Consider the following 21,820-nt stretch of genomic DNA (forward strand, 5'->3'; position numbering starts at 1 on the left):
CCATCTGGACCATAGTTCAGGGTGGATGCGTATTATTTTCCATCAGCCATTTGATAAAAAATGGTACTGAAAGTAAAATCCTGATCCTGGGGCACCTGGATGGCTCAGTTGGTTAAGCATCCAACTCTTGATCTCAGCTCAGGTCTTGATCTCAGGGTCGTGAGTTCAAGACCCACACTGGGCTCCATGCTGGGCGTGGAGCCTACGTTAAAAAAAAAAAACATCCTGCCAAATTATGAAAAAAATAATTACAACAAATAAACATTTTTACTGATTTGCTTCATTTGAAACCTTCTCATGGCTTAGAAGCATGTAACACATTTTGTTCCTAGGACTTTGTCCAGGAGTATACCTTATAATATAGGCGAAGTTATTCCTACAAAGATGTTCACTGCCTTTTTTGTGAGGGTTGGGGGGAAGTAATATAAAAGAAATCAGAAACAAATTAAATATCCAAATATAATCAAATGTCTTAAGTTAATTCTATTCACTAAAATCCTATTCCATGACTAAAAATGATGCTGTAGAAAAAATACTTAATGGCATGAAAGCATGTCCAAAATACATAATTGAGAAAAGGCAGGCCACAAAATCATAGAATCGCATTTTCATTTAAACAAACGTATGTACGCACACAGAAAGATGAAAATGTTGGCAATGGTCATGCCTGGGTCTATCCACGACTTTAACTTTTCCTTTTGTTATCTGTTGGCTCCAACATTTTAAAATAAACTTGTATTTTTAATTTAGAAAATTAAATAGAAATTAGTTGTGTAAAAACATAAGAGGGGTCTGTGCACACATCCTTCTCACTTAAAATACACCCTACCATCTCCCCGCACTGACAGGAATGCATTCCAAGTACATTTTCCACCCAAACCACCAGGACCTCAATTTCATGCGCCCACACCAACAGCCATCGCTGCTACCTTTGTGCCTCGGGTGTTTTGAGAATGGAGCTGCCTCGTTCCCTCCTCCTTGCCCCTGGGCAGTTCCTACCTCGCAGCAGGGAACCGGGAACACTGGATGGCAGGTAGTGAGCCAGGCAGCTGAAGGCCACGTCCGCAAGGGGGTCACCTAAGGTAGAGAGCTCCCAGTCAAGGACAGCAAGTACCTCAGCCTTCTCTGGATGGAACAGCAGGTTGTCCAACCTGAATAAGCCACAGAAAGAATGAAGAGACAGCTCTAAGGAAAACTGAGCACTGGGGCGTGTTCTGTGCTGGGTGTCTTCCATTTGCCCCTCCAAATGCACTCCGCACCCTCTTAGCCCCTTGGTGCCCCTGTCCACGAGCTCCCCTGCCCTCTGGCTCCAGTGGGCTCAGCCAATGAGGACACCAGCAGGAGACGGGGAAGGGGGCAGATGGCTGAGGGACACTGTATTGCTCTCCCAGGGGCCAGTTTTGGTCAGGGAGCCAGCCCTCTCCACATAGCGATCCTCTCTGGGTTCTGGTAATCCCTCCTTCCCTGTGATGGGTTTAAAACAGGTCTGCAAGTTCTTGGACACTCCTTCCACAAAAGGAAGAGTCTAAGTCTTTGCTGCTTGAAGCAGTTGGCTTCTAACAATTATAACACAGGTGGAAGTGATGCTAAGTGACTCCAGAGCCTCGCTCAGAAAAGGGCATCAGCTCCCAAACAGCGCTCTCTTGGAACATACACCTTTGCAGCTCTGAGCCCCCAGGGAAGCAGTCCAGATACCCAGAAGCTGCTATGCTGGAGAGACCATGTGGGGACCACAAAGAGACAGAGAGAGGCCCAAGGAGCCCAGCTGTTCAGTCTTCTCTGCCCCAGGGCCAGGCACAGGAGCAACCCTCCAGGAGATCCCAGTGCCCAGCCTGACAGCCACCCGAGCTGAAACAAGTGATCCTGTCCCCAGACCGCAGATTCATGAGCAGAACAACTTCTGTCGTCGTTTGCAGCCGTGCGATTTGGGAGATTTTTATGTGGTCATAGTAGCTGGAGCACCTGTGTGCACTTTCAAACCTGGGGGCAATAGGACAGCCCCCAGGCATAACGAATTATCTGGCCCCAAATGTCAACAGGCCAAGGTGGAGAGACCCTGCCTTAGAAGGTCATGCACACGTAGATCCTTTGTAAAGGGAATCCTCCTCAACTGTAAATTGGGCTCAGGCCAGCTGCTTAATTTCCTCTTCAACTGCCCTGGTCATCATTTTTCACATCTAGATATCCACCCCTCCTCATAGTCGTGCCTACCTGAAGTCCCCATGCACCACCGTCGTATTCTGTCGCCTGGGAAGATGGTGGGGCAGCCACTGGATAAGCCTCTCCATCGCGGGGATGGTGCTGGTTTCTGAGGCTCGATACTGCTGAATCCAGGTTTGCACCTGCCGTGGAATATAGTCCCCTGAGGGAAAGAGAATTCAAACAGGTATGCCACTCTAACATCCTCCAAAGGTTCCAGAAAGTAACCAAAACAGTGAAAGCCCTGATAATGCTCTTCTGATGACCTATGAGTTTCTCACAGGATGCTCCCGCCACCATGGCTGGATCAGTGTGATGCGGGTGTTGTTCCCAGCCACAAGGCCCGAAAACCTGATCCCTGGCCCTCTCAGACTTCCTACAAGCTTCCTAGCAGCCTTTAAGAAATCCCGTTTTGGCTGAACAACAGTGGTTGGCTAAACGCATGGACTCTGGGACCAAACTGCCTGGGTGTGATTCCCAGTTCTGCCATTCTCTATCTTTGTGATCTCTGACAGGTCACTTAACATCTCTGTACCTCGATTTTTCTTCATCAATGAGATGCTCCTCAGAGAGTTGTTGGGAGGATAAAATATGTAAAGCCCCTGGAGATGTTCCTGGCATGTAGTAAGTACTACATGAGCATTTGTATCATTATTCAGTTGTTTGCTAAGAAACCCAAGAGATACCACCGTTGAGAAACTTTTGAGTTATATCTGGGACGGGACACTGGAAGAAGTTCTGAAGTCAACTTGGCTCAGTCAGGGTCTTCAGTTGATTTAACCTCTCCGAGCCTCCCTTGCTTCTTTTGTATGAATGTACTGACACCTAAATTCCATAGGACTGTTGTGAAGGCTAACCAAAATCCATACGTAACAGGCCAAATACTGAGCTGCACAGACAGCCGCTCAATGAATGGTGGCCATTATGTCCTGATTATTGTCAACTGACAATTATTGTCACTGTTAATATAATTAATAAACGTGTCAGCTCCCTGGCTCTAAGCCAAGCCTCCATCCCTCAGCTGAGAGAAAAATGGGCCCCAGAGGCTGAAGGGTTTGAAGACAAGATTAGAGAGATCAAGCTCCTTCTGTGGAGTCCACTGCACAGCTAGAACGTCTAGACACCTGTCCTTTGCAAGATCTAGTTGGGCCATGAGCAGTGGAGGTCAAAGTCCACAGGAATGTAATCCAAAACAAATCAAGCCTTTAGACGTAATTTCTAGTTTTCAGAATTATAGGAAACAGAAGACAGAAGTAAATGAAACCATAGGAAATAATCAAGACAAATATATAAACAACTGACTTGGTCTGTTAAAAAATTCATTGAAAAAAACAGGTCGTGCAGGGACTGTTCTAGATTCATTGATCAGATCCTGATTTATCGGGGGAAAAAATTCATTTATAAAAGATATAAGGGGAGGGGCACCTGGGTGGCTCAGTCAGTTAAGCATCTGACTCTTGATTTTGGCTCAGGTCATGATCTCAGGATCCTGAGATTAAGCCCCACATCGGGCTCCACACTCAGCGTGGAGTCTACTTGAGATTCTCTCCCTCTGCCCCTCCCCACCACTCTCTCTCACTCTCTCTCTCTAAAATAAATAAATCTTTTAAAAAAAAAGATATAACAGGATAACTGATGAAATGGATCTGAATATGGACTGGGTTTTAGATATTCAGGGAAAATTGTAAATTTTCTTGGATGCAATAATGGTATGGGGGAATGTCCTTATTTTTAGGAAGCGCCTACTGAAGTATTTAGGAGTCAAGTGTTAGGGTCTCTACAACTTTGTTAAATATATATTATTGTTAAATACATATATATATTATTATATATTTAAACACATATATATATTTAAAGAGAGAGAGAAACAGAGGGAGAGGGGAAGAGAGAAGCGAATATGGCAAAAGTTAACCATATAGTAGTGGGCATATATAGTTATTCATTGTACTATTTCACATTTCTGTAAGTTTGAGAATTATTATAATAGTAAGTCAAATCCAAAAACCACAGGAGCTGAGCCAGGGAGCCTGGGTGGCTCAGTTGGTTAAATGTATGACTCCTGGTTTTGACTTAGGTCATGATCTCAGGGTCGTGGGATCGAGCCTTGCCTGGAGATCCACGGTCAGTGAGGAGTCTGCTTAAGGATTCTGTCTCCCTCTGCCCCTCCCCCAGCTCACATGCACACATGCACACTCTCTCTCTCTGTCAAAATAAAGAAATCTTTAAAAAAAAAAAAACATACAGAGGAGTTGAGCCTTTGTGAAAGGAGCCTTTCAGGAAAATCTATATGGATTTGGGACCTTCCACCCCAAACACACCAACTAGCGCTACACACATTCCTTTCTCACGGGAAACAGACACAGCTGCCCCTGTGTCTCTGGCTCTGTTGGCCACTGGTCTCTATCAGGCCCACCAAGGCACCGAAACATCCTTCCTCCAGCAGACTGCCCCTCTGGGATAAGAAAAGAGGATTATGTGCTCCCTGCAGGTCATTGGTGGTAGAAAGGTTCTTTATGGTAACTGGACTGTACCTAAAGGATCTTTGTCAAAAGTCCCTCTTAATTAGAAATCATGTTTGTGTGCAGTCTCTCTTTTTTTTTTTAATAAATGTAAATGTGTACTCTTGAATAGATAATACATTCCCATGGCTTGGCATAAAGTGACAGAAGGATGTACAGTAGTCTTTCTCCCACCCTCTGCCCAGCCACTCAGCTCTTCTTACCCAAAGGCAACCCATGTGACCAGTTTCTTGGAGATATTCACTTGTGCAAGCAAATATTTAAATGTATCTGAATATGTAAATTTATTTAAATATGCCACCCTTTGCACAAAGGTAGTAGCTATTTATAGCCAATGCCCTGCCCAGCAGCTGGATTCCTGACACCACCAGAGAAATTGGAGGTTTCTTGAAAAGGAAGATCTGATGCCTCTGTAGCTGCATCAGTGAACGTGAAGCATGATGAAGCTGCTGTATGCTATTAGGCTCAAAACACGGCCAGTGGCCCTTGGGTCACATGAAATCACATCAGATTTCTGCTCTGCCTCTTTGTCCTAAGAGGTCAGTGGAAAGAGCATCAAAACAGTCTACTTTAAAAATAAAAGGCAAAGGATCCACTCAGACAGCACATGGGAGGGACTTCCATAAGCTGTTGTCTCTCCAGGACAGGATGTCACACTGCCCATCACTGCATCTGCCTGAGGCTTCATCTTCATTCAAAGCACTGGGGTAGCCATGGCAGCAAAGGACAGTTTTTTTAACCCAACCTTTACTATTGAGAAAACGATGACAAAGTAAGGTGACTTGCCCAAGGTCCCTGACAAATTAGCATCCAACTTCTGCTCCAGTGCTCTTTCCATCTTGAAACAATGGATCAATATGGACAGCATGTGTTGTCTTTGCCTACTGGCCTTTTTACTGGTGACTAGGTCTGCCAGATAAAATACAGGATACCCAGTTAAATGTGAATTTCAGATAAACAACAAATAAGTTTTTATTTCCAAATGAGGTGGAGGTTACTACTAGAGTTGGTATCTCTAGTCAACAGGTTAGAAGATGGAGGGGGGGCTGGCATGGATCTGGCTGTACTTAAAGGGATGGGGAGAACCCCCTCAGTTTGGGCTGGGAAGTCAGCAAGCTTTCTCTGTGGTAGCAAAGTGTTTCAAACTGATTACTTGTGGGGACTCAGCTAATGTGCCTGTGGAGAGGTGGGGCTTTAGGTGACTTGGCAGAAATGGCAGGAAGGTGATGTACACAGGAGACATACTACAGCCTCTGATGTGGTCCTACGGAAAACACATTTTGGTTAAAAGCAGAGAAAGAAAAAAACACAGCTTAGCTGGGGGATTCTTTTTGACTATAGCCAAGAATACATACTGGTCAAGAGTCCAATACTCTTGAGCTTTGCAGGGCAGAAAAAGTGAAATTCTTTGGCTCATGCTAAAGTTTGTGCATGGAGACAACTGGTGATGGTGGTTTTAAAATTGTGTGTGTCTGTCACATTTATAGACTGCTACACTTCAATACACCTGACTTAGAAAGAAAGAAAGAAAGAACGAACGAACTGACACTAACAATGAGGATGAAGAACAACTGGAACTCTCAGACAGTAAAAAAACAAGCAGAAACAAAACTCTACAAACAAAATACCTTGGCATAATGGCATTTTAAAAGTCTATCCCCTGTTGAAAGAATATTTAGGGGAAAGAGTAAAAAACAGAAGAAGGTATCTTAAATACTCTTGGCCAGTACCAGAAAAAATAAAGACTGAAATGGTCCAGCAAGATCAAAGTTGTGGGGAAGAGAGATTCTGTAGGCCGTGAAGGGACGTATCCAAGGATAATATATCTAGGTAAATGACACCTCCATTTAAATGAAACTAGATTTCCAAGTAGGGGGCTAAGAAGCCCACCTCACATTTAGCAAACGCTAGGTGCATTAACACCCTGCCATGATGCAAATCCTGAAAACAGGGGCACCAATGAGGAACTCATCAGCACAAAAGACAAATGGCCTCTTGCTCACCGTGTTTCCCATAGTCTTCTAGGCCTGCAGCCTTGAGGTCCACACTGTGAATTTTGCACAAGACTCTGTTCATGGCAGTGTATATGGCCCACCTCTGGCTGGGCTCCAAGCCTGGCAGAAAGGGGTCTCTGTAGATGAGGCCTGGGCAGTATTCCATCACATAGAAGGGAGTGCCAATGACCCTGGGAAGGACACAGACAGGGGGTTTCAGTGGTCCAGCTCATAATATGGCAGGCTGTTAGTTATGGCATTGCTTTTTTTTTTTTTTAGATTATTTATTTTAGAGAGCGTGTGCACATGAGAGAGAAGGGGGAGGGGCAGAGGGAGAGAGAGAGAGAGAGAGAATCCTCAAGCAGACTCCTCACTGAGTGTGGAGCCCAATGTGGGGCTCCATCCCAGGACCCTGAGATCATGACCTGAGCTGAAAAGAGCCAGCCGCTCAACAGACTGGGCCACTCAGGTGCCCCAGCATTGCTCTTTCTATGTGTTTGCTCCAAGTGCTGGGGAAGGAGTTCAGACCCAGAGTGCTGGACATTTCCTTTCCTTCATACATCAGCACAGAGGGTTAGAAGTACCCCATCCCCAAACCAATCCACACACACAGCCCTGTCTATACATTTTTGCCAGCATGTTTCTCTTCTGTTTGGTCCACTCGTGGAAGCCACGGGGATGGAGATTAAGTGTGATAATGGAGGAAAGCGGCATGTTGAGAGGGGGAATTCGGAGCCATACAGAACCAGGTTTAAATCCCATCTCTGCCCCTTCCTAGCAGTGTGATCATGAGAGACTTACTAACCCTCTCTGGGCTTTGTTGTTTTAATCTGTAAAACTTCAAAGGGATGTTGTAAGAATTAGGGGAGCAAATACACATGGACTGCCTGGTTCCAATGAGGCTTCAATAAATATCCCTTCTTCTCATTGATGTTATTTCTATCATTATCTGGTAGTGTGAGTGACACATATACCACCCTGTAATATTAAGGTGACACACCAAAATGTCATTAATCCATTCTTTAGTCATTACTAGAAACCAGTTTCCTATTCTAAAAAGTTGTTTTAAAAAGGCTACCATTAAAACTGTTTATCCTGGGGCACCTGGGTGGCTCAGTCATTAAGTGTCTGCCTTCGGCTCAGTCGTTAAGTGTCTGCCTTCGGCTCAGGTCATGATCCCAGGGTCCTGGGATCGAGCCCCAAGTCAGGCTCCCTGCTCGGCGGGAAGCCTGCTTCTGCCTCTCCCACTCCCCCTGCTTGTGTTCCCTCTCTCGCTGTCTCTCTCTGTCAAATAAATAAATAAAATCTTAAAAAAAAAGGACCACAATAAAAAATTAACAAAAACAAGCAACATGAAACTAGATGGATATAAATTTTTTAAAAGATAAAAAAATGTTTTCTACCAATTTTCACAAAAGCAGGCATTTCTTTATCTTTCAGGATAACTTAAAGTTCTGTGAACTTCCAGGGGAGGTTGCTATAAAATCTCTGTTCTCTCTCACCCAAATTTTATTTGTCTTCACTTTAACAAACTGGGATTTGAGCTACTATATGGGCGTTTCTCTTCTGTAGTTTGAATATGTAATGAAAGAAATAAATCTGAACATTACCCTGAATCTTCACAGAGGCCAAGAACTTTGGGGACAGGCACTCCAGCATTGGCAAGGGCTTTCATTATCCTGCTGGAACAAAGAGAAATGAGCAACAGTGCTGGCTGAATTGATGAGATTTTCTTGAAACTATTTTTCTGAATTAAAATCAGTACTTGCAGAAATTAAAACAGAATTCTAAAAAATATCCAACTGACCCCAAAATAGGCAAGAAAAACAAAAAACAGATGGGAAAAACAAAAAACAAATAGCAAAATTATAGAACTAATTCAAACATCAATAGTAACATTACATTAATTAGACTAAACATTTTAATTGAGATAGAGATTGTCATACTGCATAGAAAAGCAAGACCTAACTATATGCTGTCCACAGGAGACATTCTTTTTTTTTTCTTTTTTAAAATTTTATTTTTTTAATTTGAGAGAGAGCATGCATGAGAGAGAGCAGGGAAAGGGGCAGAGGGAGAGAGACAGAGAGAATCCCAAGCAGACTCCGTGCTGAACGTGGAGCCTGACTTGGGGCTCCATCTCATGACCCTGAGATCATGACCTGAGCAGAAATCAAGAGTCAGATGCTTAACTGACTGAGTCACCCAAGGCGCCCCCAAGGAGGAAATTTTTAAATGTTTTAAATAGAAAAGTAACTACTCAGTCATATCACCAGTATTTGGCTCCTGCTTTAGCCTGCCTGGTGTCCCTTTCCCTACTTCATGTTCTGCTAATAATCCCTGGGCTTTCCTTTGGGAAATGGCTCTCTGTAGCTACTGTCAGTCCACATGGTTTGGGTGGAACTGACCCAATCCCTGGTTCCAAGGATGGGCACAAGACCCAGATTCAGCCAATCTGAACAATGCATCCTCCTGACCCCAGACGATTGTTCATATTGGCCCAGTGAGTCAATCTCAGGAGGTATGCTGGACATTCACTAAGGTTATAGAGGAAAAAGGAGTGGAGAGATGGAGGGAGAAAGAGAATGAATGGGTCCTGATATTATTTGGGCCCCTGGATCTAGTCATGCCTGAAAGATTTAAATTATGAAGCCAATACATTTTACCTCTCCTTTTAAAAAACAAAACAAAACACTTCAGTCAGTCTAGGTGGGTTTCTGTCACTTGCAGCTGAAGAACAGTAACATGCTACCCCAACATGGTAAATATTTTGGTGTGTTCCCTTCTAATATTTTTGTTTCGGTGCAGAAGTCTTTTTATTTTATTTTATTTATTTATTTTTTTAAAGATTTTATTTGTTTATTTGACAGAGAGAGACACAGTGAGAGAGGGAACACAAGCAGGGGGAGTGGGAGAGGAAGAAGCAGGATTCCTGCTGAACAGGGAGCCCGACGCGGGGCTCGATCCCAGGACTCTGGGATCATGACCTAAGGCGAAGGCAGACACTTAACGACTGAGCCACCCAGGCGCCCCCAGAAGTCTTTTTTTTTTTTTTTAAAGATTTTATTTATTTATTTGAGAGAGAGAGAGAATGAGAGACAGAGAGCACGAGAGGGAAGAGGGTCAGAGGGAGAAGCAGACTCCCTGCCGAGCAGGGAGCCCGATGCGGGACTCGATCCCGGGACTCCAGGATCATGACCTGAGCCGAAGGCAGTCACTTAACCAACTGAGCCACCCAGGCGCCCCCCCAGAAGTCTTTAAAAAAAAAAAATAGTTAAGGGAGGAGCCTGGGTGGCTCAGTTGGTTGGACATCTGCCTTCGGCTCAGGTCATGATCCCAGGGTTCTGGGATCGAGTCCCACATCAGGCTCCCTGCTCAGCCAGGAGCCTGCTTCTCCCTCAGCCTGCCACTCCCCCTGCTTGTGCTCTGTCTCTCTGTCAAACAAATAAATAAAATCTTAAAAAACAAAACAAAACAAAACATAGGGAAGCCTGCTAGCTCAGTCGGTGGAGTGTGCAACTTGTGATCTTGGGGTTGTGGGTCTGAGTCCCATGTTGGGTGTAGGGAGTACTAAAAAAAATACAAAATGTAGTTAGGATAGTACTATATGTGGTCTGTATCTGTCTTTATTACAATTTTAACATTTTTGTGTTATTTAAGTGTACTTTTGTTGGCTGCAGTAACAACAAATCATTAAGGCTGGGCTGTGGAATCCTACTGCCCAAGGGTGTGAGGCCAAACTCTGCCACTCACATGCTAGTTGTGTATCCCGGGGGATGTTGCTTAATGTCTTTAAGCCTCGATTTCCTCTCCAGTAAAATGGGGATCATAACAGTAACATATCATGAGTTGTTGTGAGAATGCTTTGGGTTAACAATACATCCAAAGCATTTATTATAGTGCCTGGCACATACTATACACTCAGTAAATGTCGGCTGTTACTTTTGTTGTCATTGTTGCAACAAGTAGATATGCTAAGGTTTAATCACTTCCTGATTATTGTACCATTAGGGTGTTTCCAATTTTTTATTATAAACAACATTGTGGTGGCCGTATTAATACATAAAGCTGTTTTCCCATTTGAGAATTTTTTTTTAAAGATTTTATTTATTTATTTGACAGAGAGAGAGACAGCGAGAGAGGGAACACAAGCAGGGGGAGTGGGAGAGGGAGAAGCAGGCCTCCTGCTGAGCAGGGAGCCCGATGAGGGGCTCGATCATGACCCCGGGATCATGACCCGAGCCGAAGGCAGACACCTAATGGCTGAGCCACCCAGGCACCCCGAGAATTACTTTTTAAAGAGAGATTCCTCTAACTGGAATTATTAGATCTAAAAGTGTGACTACTCTGAGGTTTTTAATAAAGTGTGTCATGCTATTTTCCAAAATTCCCCAAATTGTTCAAATTTACATTTGGCATTTTACAAGCAGATACCATATTAGATTTCATCTTCGAATGCACATTTTATTCCTTTACTAAAATGGAAATTCTCTGCATTCCTGGATTTTTGGAGTGTCACTGTAGCACCCCAGAATTCCATAGTGCCTCTGGGAATGGTCAGAGAGCGTTCACAAGCAGGATGCAGAAGAACAGAGTGGGGGGCTTCACACTTTTATGGTTTCCTTCCTGTAAATACAGACCTGCTCCTGCATGGGCACAGATATAAATGCTCAGAAATAGCTACAGGTTTTCTCCTCTGATGACCCCCTAAGGCTTCATAATCATCAGTCACCAGTGCCTGCAACACTTGGAGAAGTCAGATTCCAGGAACTAAAAAGTCCAAAGGACAGACAGTAAACAGTGAGAACAAGAAGGGGCCAAGAGATGACATCATATTTCCCTTACTACTCTGCAACACTCCTTCTGCAGGGGATCCGGGGCTGGAAGGGAGAAGGGAGTAGAGGAAGAGAAAGGCTTCCAGGACGGTAGGCGCCCCCACTGGAGCCCATCCAGAATTTTCATCTCATTCTCAAAGAGTTTGGAGCTAGGTTTTTTTCAACCTACTATGTTTAAATTCTCCTATTTGCAAAGGGGTCGGGAGGGGTTGTAATGCATTTATTCTTGTACACATTTTATTATGGAAAATTTCAAACATACCTCCGTAGAGAGGTTCATATGAAAAACCCCACATGCCCACCGCCCAGTTTCAACAACTATCACCTCGTGGCCATACTCGTTTTGGCCTCAACCCCACTGAATATAAGACTAAAGGTCTTAAAGTCTTTAAGACTCAAGGGTAAGATTAATGAGTATTTCAGAAATGCCTTTTTTCACCCAGAGGTTCCCAAAAAAGGCTGGTTTTCTAGAGGTTTAGGTATAGAAAAGAGAAAACAAACTTCTGAGTAAAATTAGGTTACATGTTCTTATTGGAAATAATTTTGGAAATTCACACTTGCAGATTTAAATGTGTCATGGTCTCTGACAGGGCACGGACTTGTCAGTTTGGGGCTGAGCTGTGGAGGCTGGGGGTTGAGGGCGCCCCAGCTCTGAGAAGTTACCTGAACTCCCTCTCCACTGCATGGCTGGATGGAACGAGTGTCCCCGGGGGTTTCCTCCTCAGAACCAGCTGGTGGTTGCTGAGCCTGATGTAGTAGGTTGGATTGGACTGCCCACGATCAAACTGGAGGAGTTCCAATGGGCCTGCGAGTTTGAAAACCAAGAAAACGAAAGCAGTTCTGAAGGACAGAGCTGGGCATTCCTGCTTTCTAACGAGTACCACATTTGGGATGCAGAACATTCTGATTTGGGATGCACCTCCTCCTCGGCACCAGAAGTGACTGAGTGCCAGGCATACCCCTCAGCTCAGGTCCACTACCGTGTGGCAAAGGCCACTCCGTTTCTACCACATTCTCACTTTGTACAGGTGTCCAGTTTTGTCCCTCTTGCCAACTCCTGTTCTGCGAAGAAAAGCTTTTTGTTTCTGTCTATCAGGCACAAGCACGGTCGTGGCAGCCCCTCAAGCAAATGGAATATGCTTTAAGCCTGAGCATGAGAAGTGCCCCTGTGTGTCCCTCAGCCCGTACTTGGCCAAAGCACGCCTGACACTAGCATGACGGCTGAAAGGAGCTTCTACAGAGGCCGAGAGCCCGAGCCACAGTGCTTTCCCAAGACGCGCTCTCCCACCCCAGTGGGCTGAACTCTATGGCTCCCGCCCAGGAACATCCTAATTAACCCTCAGCTTCACAACAAGACTGAACTACGGACATAGATTTGTCTCACATGGTCAGAGAGCAGGCAGTGGGAGTCGGCCTGAGTTCGCTGGCCTGCTCCAAAAGGGCCCCTCAGCGGTACAAGAGGCCCTAAGAACAATCCAGTCCCTGGAGAGCAGAGCTGTGAAGCTCCACACAAAAAGTCTTTTTCAAGGATTTAACGGGTGGAGGCAAGACTTTACCGCCAGGTGGAAATGTCTTCAAAAGCCCCCGAGGCAGCTGTTTTTCTGAGGCTGAAATTCAAAGAATGAAAGAGGGACCTTTGAAGAGATGGAGACAACTTGTCCCACTGTCAACTCAGGCAGCTTCTTAAGTCACCTTCACAAACCAGGCTGTCATCTCAAAACAATTAGACACAGTCCAGCATCCCTGGGCACACACCACCGGCTCCAGGTCCCAGGGGGGATCCCTGCAACACCACACTCTCGGGTGGAAGAGGGAGCGCGTGACCTTTTGGGGTTAATGCTTTTTCCCAGGCAAGACTGAAGGCTGCACTCGGATCCACTGAGCCCAATGGCTGTTTTCCTCACCACACAGCCTCTGTCTCCAGCATATTCCACCGGGGTTTGAAAGGGAGAACCAGACTGAAAGCCGAGCCTTGAGAGAGTCAGCAAAATACAATCATGTAAATACCTGTGCTTTGGGTCCCCAGTAAGTCTTTGAGGTACTTCTCCAAGGAATCTCGTGGAATCTCCACTGTCTTTCTCACAGGGCTAGTGTTTGGAATAACCATTCTCAATGTAAAGCCCAAAAGGGTTTCTAATTCCTTTACGGCAGTCTCTGGGTCATCAACCTGGTTTCAAAGAGAATATTGAACATCAATCACCGGTCAACCCTGACCTGGCCTCCTGTCTGTTCTCTAAAAGGGTAGTTCTTTAGGGGGAGATAACCAAGAATTCAGGTCTCTGAGCAAGGGCTTTGGAGGCCAGGATGTTCAGCTAACAAGGAAGCTGTAGGATGAGCTTCCTCTTCCCATTTAATTCCTAACCACATTAAACGCTCTCTGCTGGAAGAGTGTCAGTTAAGAGTCCATGATGCTCCTTCACGCCAGGAGGGCAGAATGCTGTGCCACCCTGTCCCGACGGCCCATCAGCCGCCTCATCATGAAAACGCGAACATGGGAAGCCAGTCGGAGGTCTCCTTTCAGGTGGCTTCTCACTCTTCAAAGCCACGACCCGGGTGGTCTGTGTGGCTGCTAGCTGCTGGGTCCCCACCCAGAACAGCGTCACTAGAACAGCCTAACTGCCCTCCCAAATGTCCTAAGCCTGCCAGCCACCCTCCTTGTGTAATTCTGTTCTCAAACTGCCTTCTTAGTATGTGTTTGTCCTACTTCCCTTTGAAAATGCGAGTGGCTCGTCACATAAATTTCCTAATTAATAAAAAAATGAGACTACAGCAGCATGGGGGAAAACCACTAAACACAACTATGATTGTGAGCAGGACTATACAGAAATGCTTAGGCCAGTGCCTGGTGCACAGCCGGGGTTCAAAAAATTGTGACCATTACCTGAATGGTGTGAATGCCAAGGCTGGCGGCTGCTTTTATATTCAGTTCAAGATCGTCCAGAAAAATGGACTCAGAAGGCTGCAGGCCGAGCCGCTCCAAGCACAGCTTGTAGATCCTGGGGTCTGGCTTACAGAGACCTTCTAGGCAGGATTCCACGACCTGAGCGAGGGACAGGAATGAGAGGTGGCTCTAAAAGGTGGTGCTCCCACATGCATACTGCCATAGTTTTTGAAAAGAATACTATAAGGACAGTTGAGATTTGTCATAACAAATAACTTAAGAGTGTTACGACGTAAAATGTTGCTGCTTTTTCAAGTTGGATATGGAAATACTGCATTACTACCTAGGGGCAAGCTCAGAAAACCAGAGTTCTGGTTCAGACACGGTGTCCTCATCAGTCATGTGGGGATACTAATAGCTATCTTACCTATTGTCGTGGTTGTTGAGAACTTTAAATGAAAGTTGAGTGAGTTCCAAAATGACAAAGCATTTCGCTAACGTTAGATATTGTGGCTACACAGAAGAGCTGCACATTTCAGCCTTAGGAAAAGTACTTCACCGTTTTTTCAGAAAGAAGGCACTGGTTACTACTACAAAAGACACATGACCTTAACGTTCATATTTCAGAAGTTAAAACACAAAACAGCCATGCTCAGCTTAGATAAATCTCATCGTAGGATGGATGCCAAAGAGACTGTTCGTGGCAAAGAATCACTATTCCTTTCACGCAAAGAGCTCCCTTGTGTCCTGACAACCTTGCTTCAACCATGTATGTGATCCGGAACTGGGGGGGGTGGGGGTGCTGCCGGGGGTGCAGGAGCCCCCTGCAAAAGCTGTTCCAGTGCCAGGCAACCCTGCAGGTCCTCACACTGTCCCCGGGGCTTAATCTCCTAGAAAGTGGGCCTAAAATGGCCACAGAGGCTTAGACCCGCTACCCTCTGGTCTACCCTGAGAACAGATGTCAATCCCTGCTCCCTCCTGGAAAGACTCACACTCTCCAAGACCAAGGACAAACCTGGGGGCCCCTTCCTCTACTCCAGACTGCATTATTCAAGGTTGGGTGAGAGCTGCCCTTTCAGGTAAATAAATGTCCTGAATACATTGGACTCTCTACTTATGCACCTGAATGAGCTAAAAAAGACAAGCTCCCTATAGTGAAGACATTAATAGTGCCTAGCAAAGGGTGTTTCAGACACAGACCAGGGTCCGTGCTGCAGGGGAGGCTGTGCTGGCGGAGACAGATGAGAGGGGGCAGTGAACCCAGGGGACAGGGCCAAGTTCTCATGAGCAGACATCTCTCAGAAGCCACTACGCTGAGAGTCACTGCGTTGGGGAAGTGAAAAAATTCTTCAGATTTAAGTTTGATAAGATCCCTGGTCTTTTCCTTCTGTTCTATTTTGCAACTTGAAAAAGTTCTGGAGATTTATTTCATAACAACGTGAATATACTTAATGCTACTGAACTGAACACTTAAAAATAGTTATGATGGGGGCGCCTGGGTGGCTCAGTCGGTTAAGCGTCTGCCTTCGGCTCGGTTAATGATCCCAGGGTCCTGGGATCGAGCCCCACGTGGGGCTCCCTGCTCGGCGGTGAGTCTGCTTCTCCCTCTCCTCCCCACTCGTGCTCTCTCTCGCTATCTCTGTCTCTCTCTCAAATAAATAAATAAAATCTTAAAAAAAAAATAGTTATGGTAAATTTTATGTTATGTGGGTTTTAACAATAAAAACAATGTAGTAATTTTTTAATTAAAAAATTAGAGGGGCGCCTGGGTGGCTCAGTTGGTTAAGCGGCTGCCTTCGGCTCAGGTCGTGATCCTGGAGTCCCGGGATCGAGTCCCGCATCGGGCTCCCTGCTCGGCGGGGAGTCTGCTTCTCCTTCTGATCCTCCCCCTCTCATGTTCTCTGTCTCCCATTCTCTCTCTCAGATAAATAAATAAAAAATCTTTAAAAAAAAAAAAAATTAGATGAAAAAAAGTTTTTAAGCTGAGACAGATTCCTATAACACTGAAGAGTTCAGCCTCTAATGTTGACAGAGACTATAGGATTGCTTACACTATTCCATCAAACGTGTGTGCGCGCATGCATGTGTATCTGTACATAGCCTTAGAGCTTTAGAGAACAAAAACCTACACCGTTGGCCTTGAAGAAATATTTTTAAAACTCCAGGTCTCCTGCAGACCTAAAATATGAAAACCCACCAGAAAACCTGCTGGAAAGCACATGCCAGAAAGCCTGTGAAGTCTAAATAAACATGTCCATTTTTTTCAAGAAGCTCATAGGTCTTTTCAATTGTAGCCTCATTTGGAGGGCTCAGTGTGAGCCTGACCAGCTTCAGTTGTCCAGATGAAGATATCATTCCTATAGCTGCACTGGATGGAAGGAATCTCTGAAAATAACTGCCATGTGCCAGGACCATGCAGGGAGCTTTGCATGCATTACTCTGTGGGGTGCACGCAGCTACCCTACAACAAAGAAATTGCTCTTCCTGAATTAGAGATGAGGAAACTGAGGTTCAAGGCAGCAAAGCACGGTCCACGGTTTGCAAGTTGCAGAGACAGGACTGAATCTGGCTGAGGTTCCAAACGCTCGTGGGGAGGGAGCTTGGAAGATGTCTGTGTGCGTACTGCGGGGAAACCAACAATCAAAGCAGGTGGGGGCCAGGCAAGGTGTCCAGAGGGGAGACGACTCTATCTCTGATGGGCCTTCTACAAGAAGGAAGGAAGATGTGGAAGGTGAAAACAGCATTGGGTTGGGAGGTTAATTTCCAACCTTTGTGCTCTGAATTTCTACCCGTCAATTCTACTAGATTTTATGTTCTAAAATAGCACTGTCCAATAGAACCTTCTGCAGTGATAGCAATGCTGTGTCTGCGCTGTCCAATATGGTAGCCGCTAGCCACATGTGGTGACTGAGCACTTGAAACATAGCAAGTGTGTTCTCCAGAGGGCCAGGATTGCCTGTCACATTTGACACAGTAACCCTTCACGCCTAGCCAGCGCCCCACACACAGTAACGTTGCTCCGTAAGAATTTATATTCTAACTGAAGTTTAAGCAGGTCATCTATAACTAATTCCTACCTACCCCAGGATGATAATCTATTTTCTCTTGGGGAAGTGGGGAATCCTTTATAGCTACAGTAACCTCTTGGCACAGAAGATCTCAGAATGTTCTCAGTGTAGTTGGATAGTCTTAGCACTGGGCTATCCAATACAGTAACCACCAGCCATATGGGATTATTTACATTTAAACTAATAAAAACGAAATAAAATTCAGTTCTTCAGTGATACTATCCACACTTCAAGTGCATTATGTGACCAGTAGCAACCATACTGGGCATTTCCATTACTGCAGTAAGTTTTGTTAGACAGCACTGGTCTCAGGATTAATGCCACAGGATAGAGGGCAACATCATTGGTCTTTTTTTCTTTTTTTGAGGGGAGAGGGGCAAAAGGAGAGGGAGAGAGAATCATCTTAAGCAGGGGCTTGATCTCACAACCCTGAGATCATGACCTGAGCCAAAATCAAGTCAGATGCTTAGCCAACTGAGTCACCTAGGTGCCCCCCCCCCCGCTTTTTTTCTTTTTAAAAAATATTTATTTAGGGACGCCTGGGTGGCTCAGTCAGTTAAGTGTCTGCCTTCAGCTCAGGTCATGATCCCAGGGTCCTGGGATCGAGTCCCACATTGGACTCCTTGCTCAGCAGGGAGCCTGCTTCTCCCTCCGCCTGCTGCACCCCCTGCTTGTGCTCTCTTCCCCCCACAAATAAATAAAATCTCTAAAAAATATATTTATTTAATCTCTACACCCAACATGGGGCTCGAACTCATGACTCTGGGATCAGTATTCACACACCCTTCCAACTGAGCCAGCCAGGCGCCCCAATAGGGTTGGTCTTTGAAGAGAAAAGATCAACAGGCCCTTTAAGATGTGAGGGCCAATGGAAATTTGTGTGTTATGTGAGGAATAAGGTTCAAATTCAGAATGTGAAAGAGTCTCTAAAGCTGAGGTTTCAACCAGTTATCAAGCCCCAGAAATACTGGACTTTGCTGAGAGCTCAGCAACCTTTTAAAAGTCCTCTTTTCAGGCGCCCGGGTGGCTCAGTTGTTAAGCATCTGCCTTGGGCTCACGTCATGATCCCAGGGTCCTGGGATCGAGCCCCATATCAGGCTCCCTGCTCATTGGGAAGCCTGCTTCTCCCTCTCCCACTCCCCCTGCTTGTGTTCCTGCTCTCGCTATCTCTCTCTCTGTGAAATAAATAAATAAAATCTTAAAAAATAAAAAATAAAAGTCCTCTTTTCATCCTGTTATATCTAAACCTAATTTAGTCAAGTTCGTCTGAATAAGAAAACCCATTCACTCAAGACCTGCTAAAAGGCAGCGTTCAATGATGCATCTGGAAGCAAGGACAGAGACTCTGTTTTGATTGTTTGGATCACTTTAAGCTTACCACATCAAACTGTTTCCGGTCCAGGGGCAAAAAGCTTTTCCCGTTGGCGAGATAAAAATTATTGCTCAAGACTGCAGTCCGAAGGCCTTTTGCCCGAATTTGAGTTATGGCCTCAGTCATCACTGGGAACTGCTGTGCCGCTTGCTCACTGGTCAGCAGAGAGAAAAAGGAGGCCACAGGTACAGAAGTCTTTGCCTAAAAGTGGGGAGGGGAGAGGAGTACCAACAATAATTAGAAGGAGGATGAACCGCTTATCACCAACAGAGAAAATATTGCTACCTAAAGGAATTCTCCTTCGGCCCTTGTGCAGAACTTTGTGTACAGGGTTGTAAGGACTGACTTCGAGTGCCTCTGGTGAGGGAATGGAGCTATTTATATCAATATTCCAGTTAAATGAATTCCTTATTTCACTCATGGATTGGCAACCTTCAAAAGTATCAACCCCAAAAGTACATGAAGCAGATCTAATTTAATTCTTAATGATCCGGAAGACATGTAATGATTTTCTATTGCCTGAGCATCACCACTATGAACTTCAGTTTCGGACCCATTTTTCATTTTTAAATTCAACCTACTCAGGTTTTGAAAACTCATCATATTTCAAAATCTGCAAAGGCAAGTCTGCGATTTTACACGATCACACACACACACACACACACACACACTGTAGAACAGCTTCATTGAAATACAATTCACATACTGCACAGTTCACCCATAAATTGTATGATTCAGTTTTTAATATGTTCACAAAGTTGTGTGACCATCACCACAATCAATTTTAGACCATTTTCATCACCCTGAAAAGAAACCCCATATATACTGGCAGTCATTACCCATCCTACCCCCAACTTCCCAGTACTCTCAGTCCTAGAAAATCAGTAATTTACTTTCTTTTCCTATAGATTTCCCTATTCTGGGCATTTCATATAAATGGAATCATACAGGATGTGGTCTTTTTTGACCAGCTTCTTTCTTTCATTTAGCACAATGTTTTACATATATATTTGAAATTGTAGTAAAATATACATAACAAAACATTTACTATTTTAACCACTTTAAGTGTGTAGTTGGGTGGTATTAAGTACATTTGTTATTGTGCAATCATTACCACCACTGGATCCACAGAACTTTGTTTACTATATTTTAAATCATATTTTAGTAGGATTACTGTGAAGTTTACACTTGAGTTAATGTAAATAAAGAACTTAGAACAGGGGCACCTGGGTAGCTCAGTCAGTTAAAGAGCTGCCCTCAGCTCAGGTCATGATTCCAGGGTCCTGGGATCAAGCCCTGTGTCGGGCTCCCTGCTCGGCGGGGAGCCTGCTTCTCCCTCTCCTCCCCACTAGTGCTTGCTCTCATGATCTCTGTCTCTCTCACTCAAATAAATAAAATCTTAAAAAAAAAAAAGAACTTAGAACAATGCATAGTACAGAGAAAAGGTTCAATATTATTGCTTTATTTTTTTTAATTAAAAAAAAATCTTTAAAAATTTATTTATTTGAGAGAGAAGAGAGACAACATGAGCAGGAGGGGCAGAGGCAGAGGGAGAGAGAGAATCTCAAGCAGACTCCACGCTGAGCACGGAGCCCAATGCAGGGCTCAATCCCAGGACCCTGAGATCATGACCTGAGCCAAAACCAAGAGCTGGACGCTTAACCTACTGTGCCACCCAGGCACCCCTTATTATTGCTTTAAATAAGCTTTCTAATCAAAGCCGTTATGCAGACAGCTCCTATTACAGATGAACAGCAGCTGATGGAGGAGCTTAGTAAAGAATACTTTTATATATTCATATATGTAGCTAAAGTTGAGTACCTGGGGATGGAAGAAATACATTAAAAACTTGTAACATAAATGGGTAATGGGTGTTAAGGAGGGCACTTGTGATGAGCACTGGGTGTTATATGCAAGTGATGAATCACTAAATTCTCCTGAAACTAATATTACACTGTATGTTAACCAACTAAAATTTAAATAAAAACTTGAAAAAAACCAACTGACCAAACCAAACAAAATAAATAAAAACTTGATATATTAAAAAAAACACAAAAAACCTTACAATAGATTATTAGGTTTTTACTTTTTTATTTGCAGCTTAATCAACTTAATGGGTGAGTATGGCATCCACCCATTTGGGAAAAAGAGTATGTAAATTCAAATGTGTTTATCACTCACAATGTCAGAGCAAAGTCTCCCAAATTCTTGCAAGAAATCCTCTGTTGTTATCTCTCCCCTCGTAAGTTTCATCCAGGGCCCATTTTCGCCACCTAAGATCCAGGCCTTCCGTATAGTTCCAGGAGGGATATGATTTTGTAGCTCCCATTCTATAGGAAGTAAAATATGCAATGAGTGAAGAACATTGGCAGATGGCTGGGCTTTGGGAAGCCCTGGGGAATTACTGAACCAGTCCCTGAGGCACTGCTGTGGTGCCAGGTGGATTCTGCTGGGAATCTGAAGAAATTCAGGAAATGCAAAATCTCAGCCTTAAGCCTCCAAGGCAACAGTGATACCGAGGGGATGCAGCTAAGTGTCAGGTCCTTACCACCTGCTTGACGTGACTCTGGACACTGCGTTATGCATTTTCTTCCTGGGTCTCTCATTAGCTGGCTCACTCACACGGTCCTGCCATGTGGTAAGGAAATACATGCGTAATAAGCTGGATTCTGGCAGCACTTGCAAACAAGCCTGTCATTTTGTAAACTGCAGTAATCCTGGATGGCAGTGGGGCTGGTGGTACACGGGAACGTTCGCTTGGAGGATGCCGTCTTTGTGGACTAAAGAAAATTTCTATCCACAAGAAGCTCAGTCAGTGAATGGATCAACATTCATGTACACTGGGAACCTTTAGACAGGGGCTGCTTTTTCTTGTACAAGGTTGTTTTTTCTTTCTAAAATATAGCTGCTATGGGGCAAAAATATGTAAGGTAATCATAATTATTTCTAAGA

General features: G+C 44.5%; 2 protein-coding genes across 7 annotated transcripts in view; one reads left to right on the forward strand and one right to left on the reverse strand.

Moving 5' to 3' along the window:
* Positions 1 to 21,820, forward strand: part of BRAP (BRCA1 associated protein) — a 101,456-nt gene that overhangs the window by 40,601 nt on the left and 39,035 nt on the right. The gene's annotated exons all lie outside the window — the stretch shown is intronic.
* Positions 1 to 21,820, reverse strand: part of ACAD10 (acyl-CoA dehydrogenase family member 10) — a 38,189-nt gene that overhangs the window by 8,219 nt on the left and 8,150 nt on the right. For 2 of the 3 annotated variants that reach the window (XM_081802211.1, XM_081802209.1), the window contains exons 3-12: positions 21,050 to 21,198; positions 18,875 to 19,069; positions 14,429 to 14,587; positions 13,555 to 13,714; positions 13,104 to 13,154; positions 12,211 to 12,352; positions 8,323 to 8,394; positions 6,722 to 6,903; positions 2,212 to 2,362; positions 1,000 to 1,151 (exon numbers count right to left, since the gene is read on the reverse strand). In XM_081802211.1, the coding sequence (XP_081658337.1) occupies positions 1,000 to 1,151; positions 2,212 to 2,362; positions 6,722 to 6,903; positions 8,323 to 8,394; positions 12,211 to 12,352; positions 13,104 to 13,154; positions 13,555 to 13,714; positions 14,429 to 14,587; positions 18,875 to 19,069; positions 21,050 to 21,198 (1,413 nt within the window). The remainder of the gene's footprint in view (positions 1 to 999; positions 1,152 to 2,211; positions 2,363 to 6,721; positions 6,904 to 8,322; positions 8,395 to 12,210; positions 12,353 to 13,103; positions 13,155 to 13,554; positions 13,715 to 14,428; positions 14,588 to 18,874; positions 19,070 to 21,049; positions 21,199 to 21,820) is intronic. The other variant, XM_081802210.1, reaches the window with a different exon arrangement.

Source organism: Leptonychotes weddellii, chromosome 13 (assembly GCF_054177405.1).
Source record: "Leptonychotes weddellii isolate Sample4059 chromosome 13, ASM5417740v2, whole genome shotgun sequence".
Taxonomy (NCBI): Eukaryota; Metazoa; Chordata; class Mammalia; order Carnivora; family Phocidae; genus Leptonychotes; species Leptonychotes weddellii.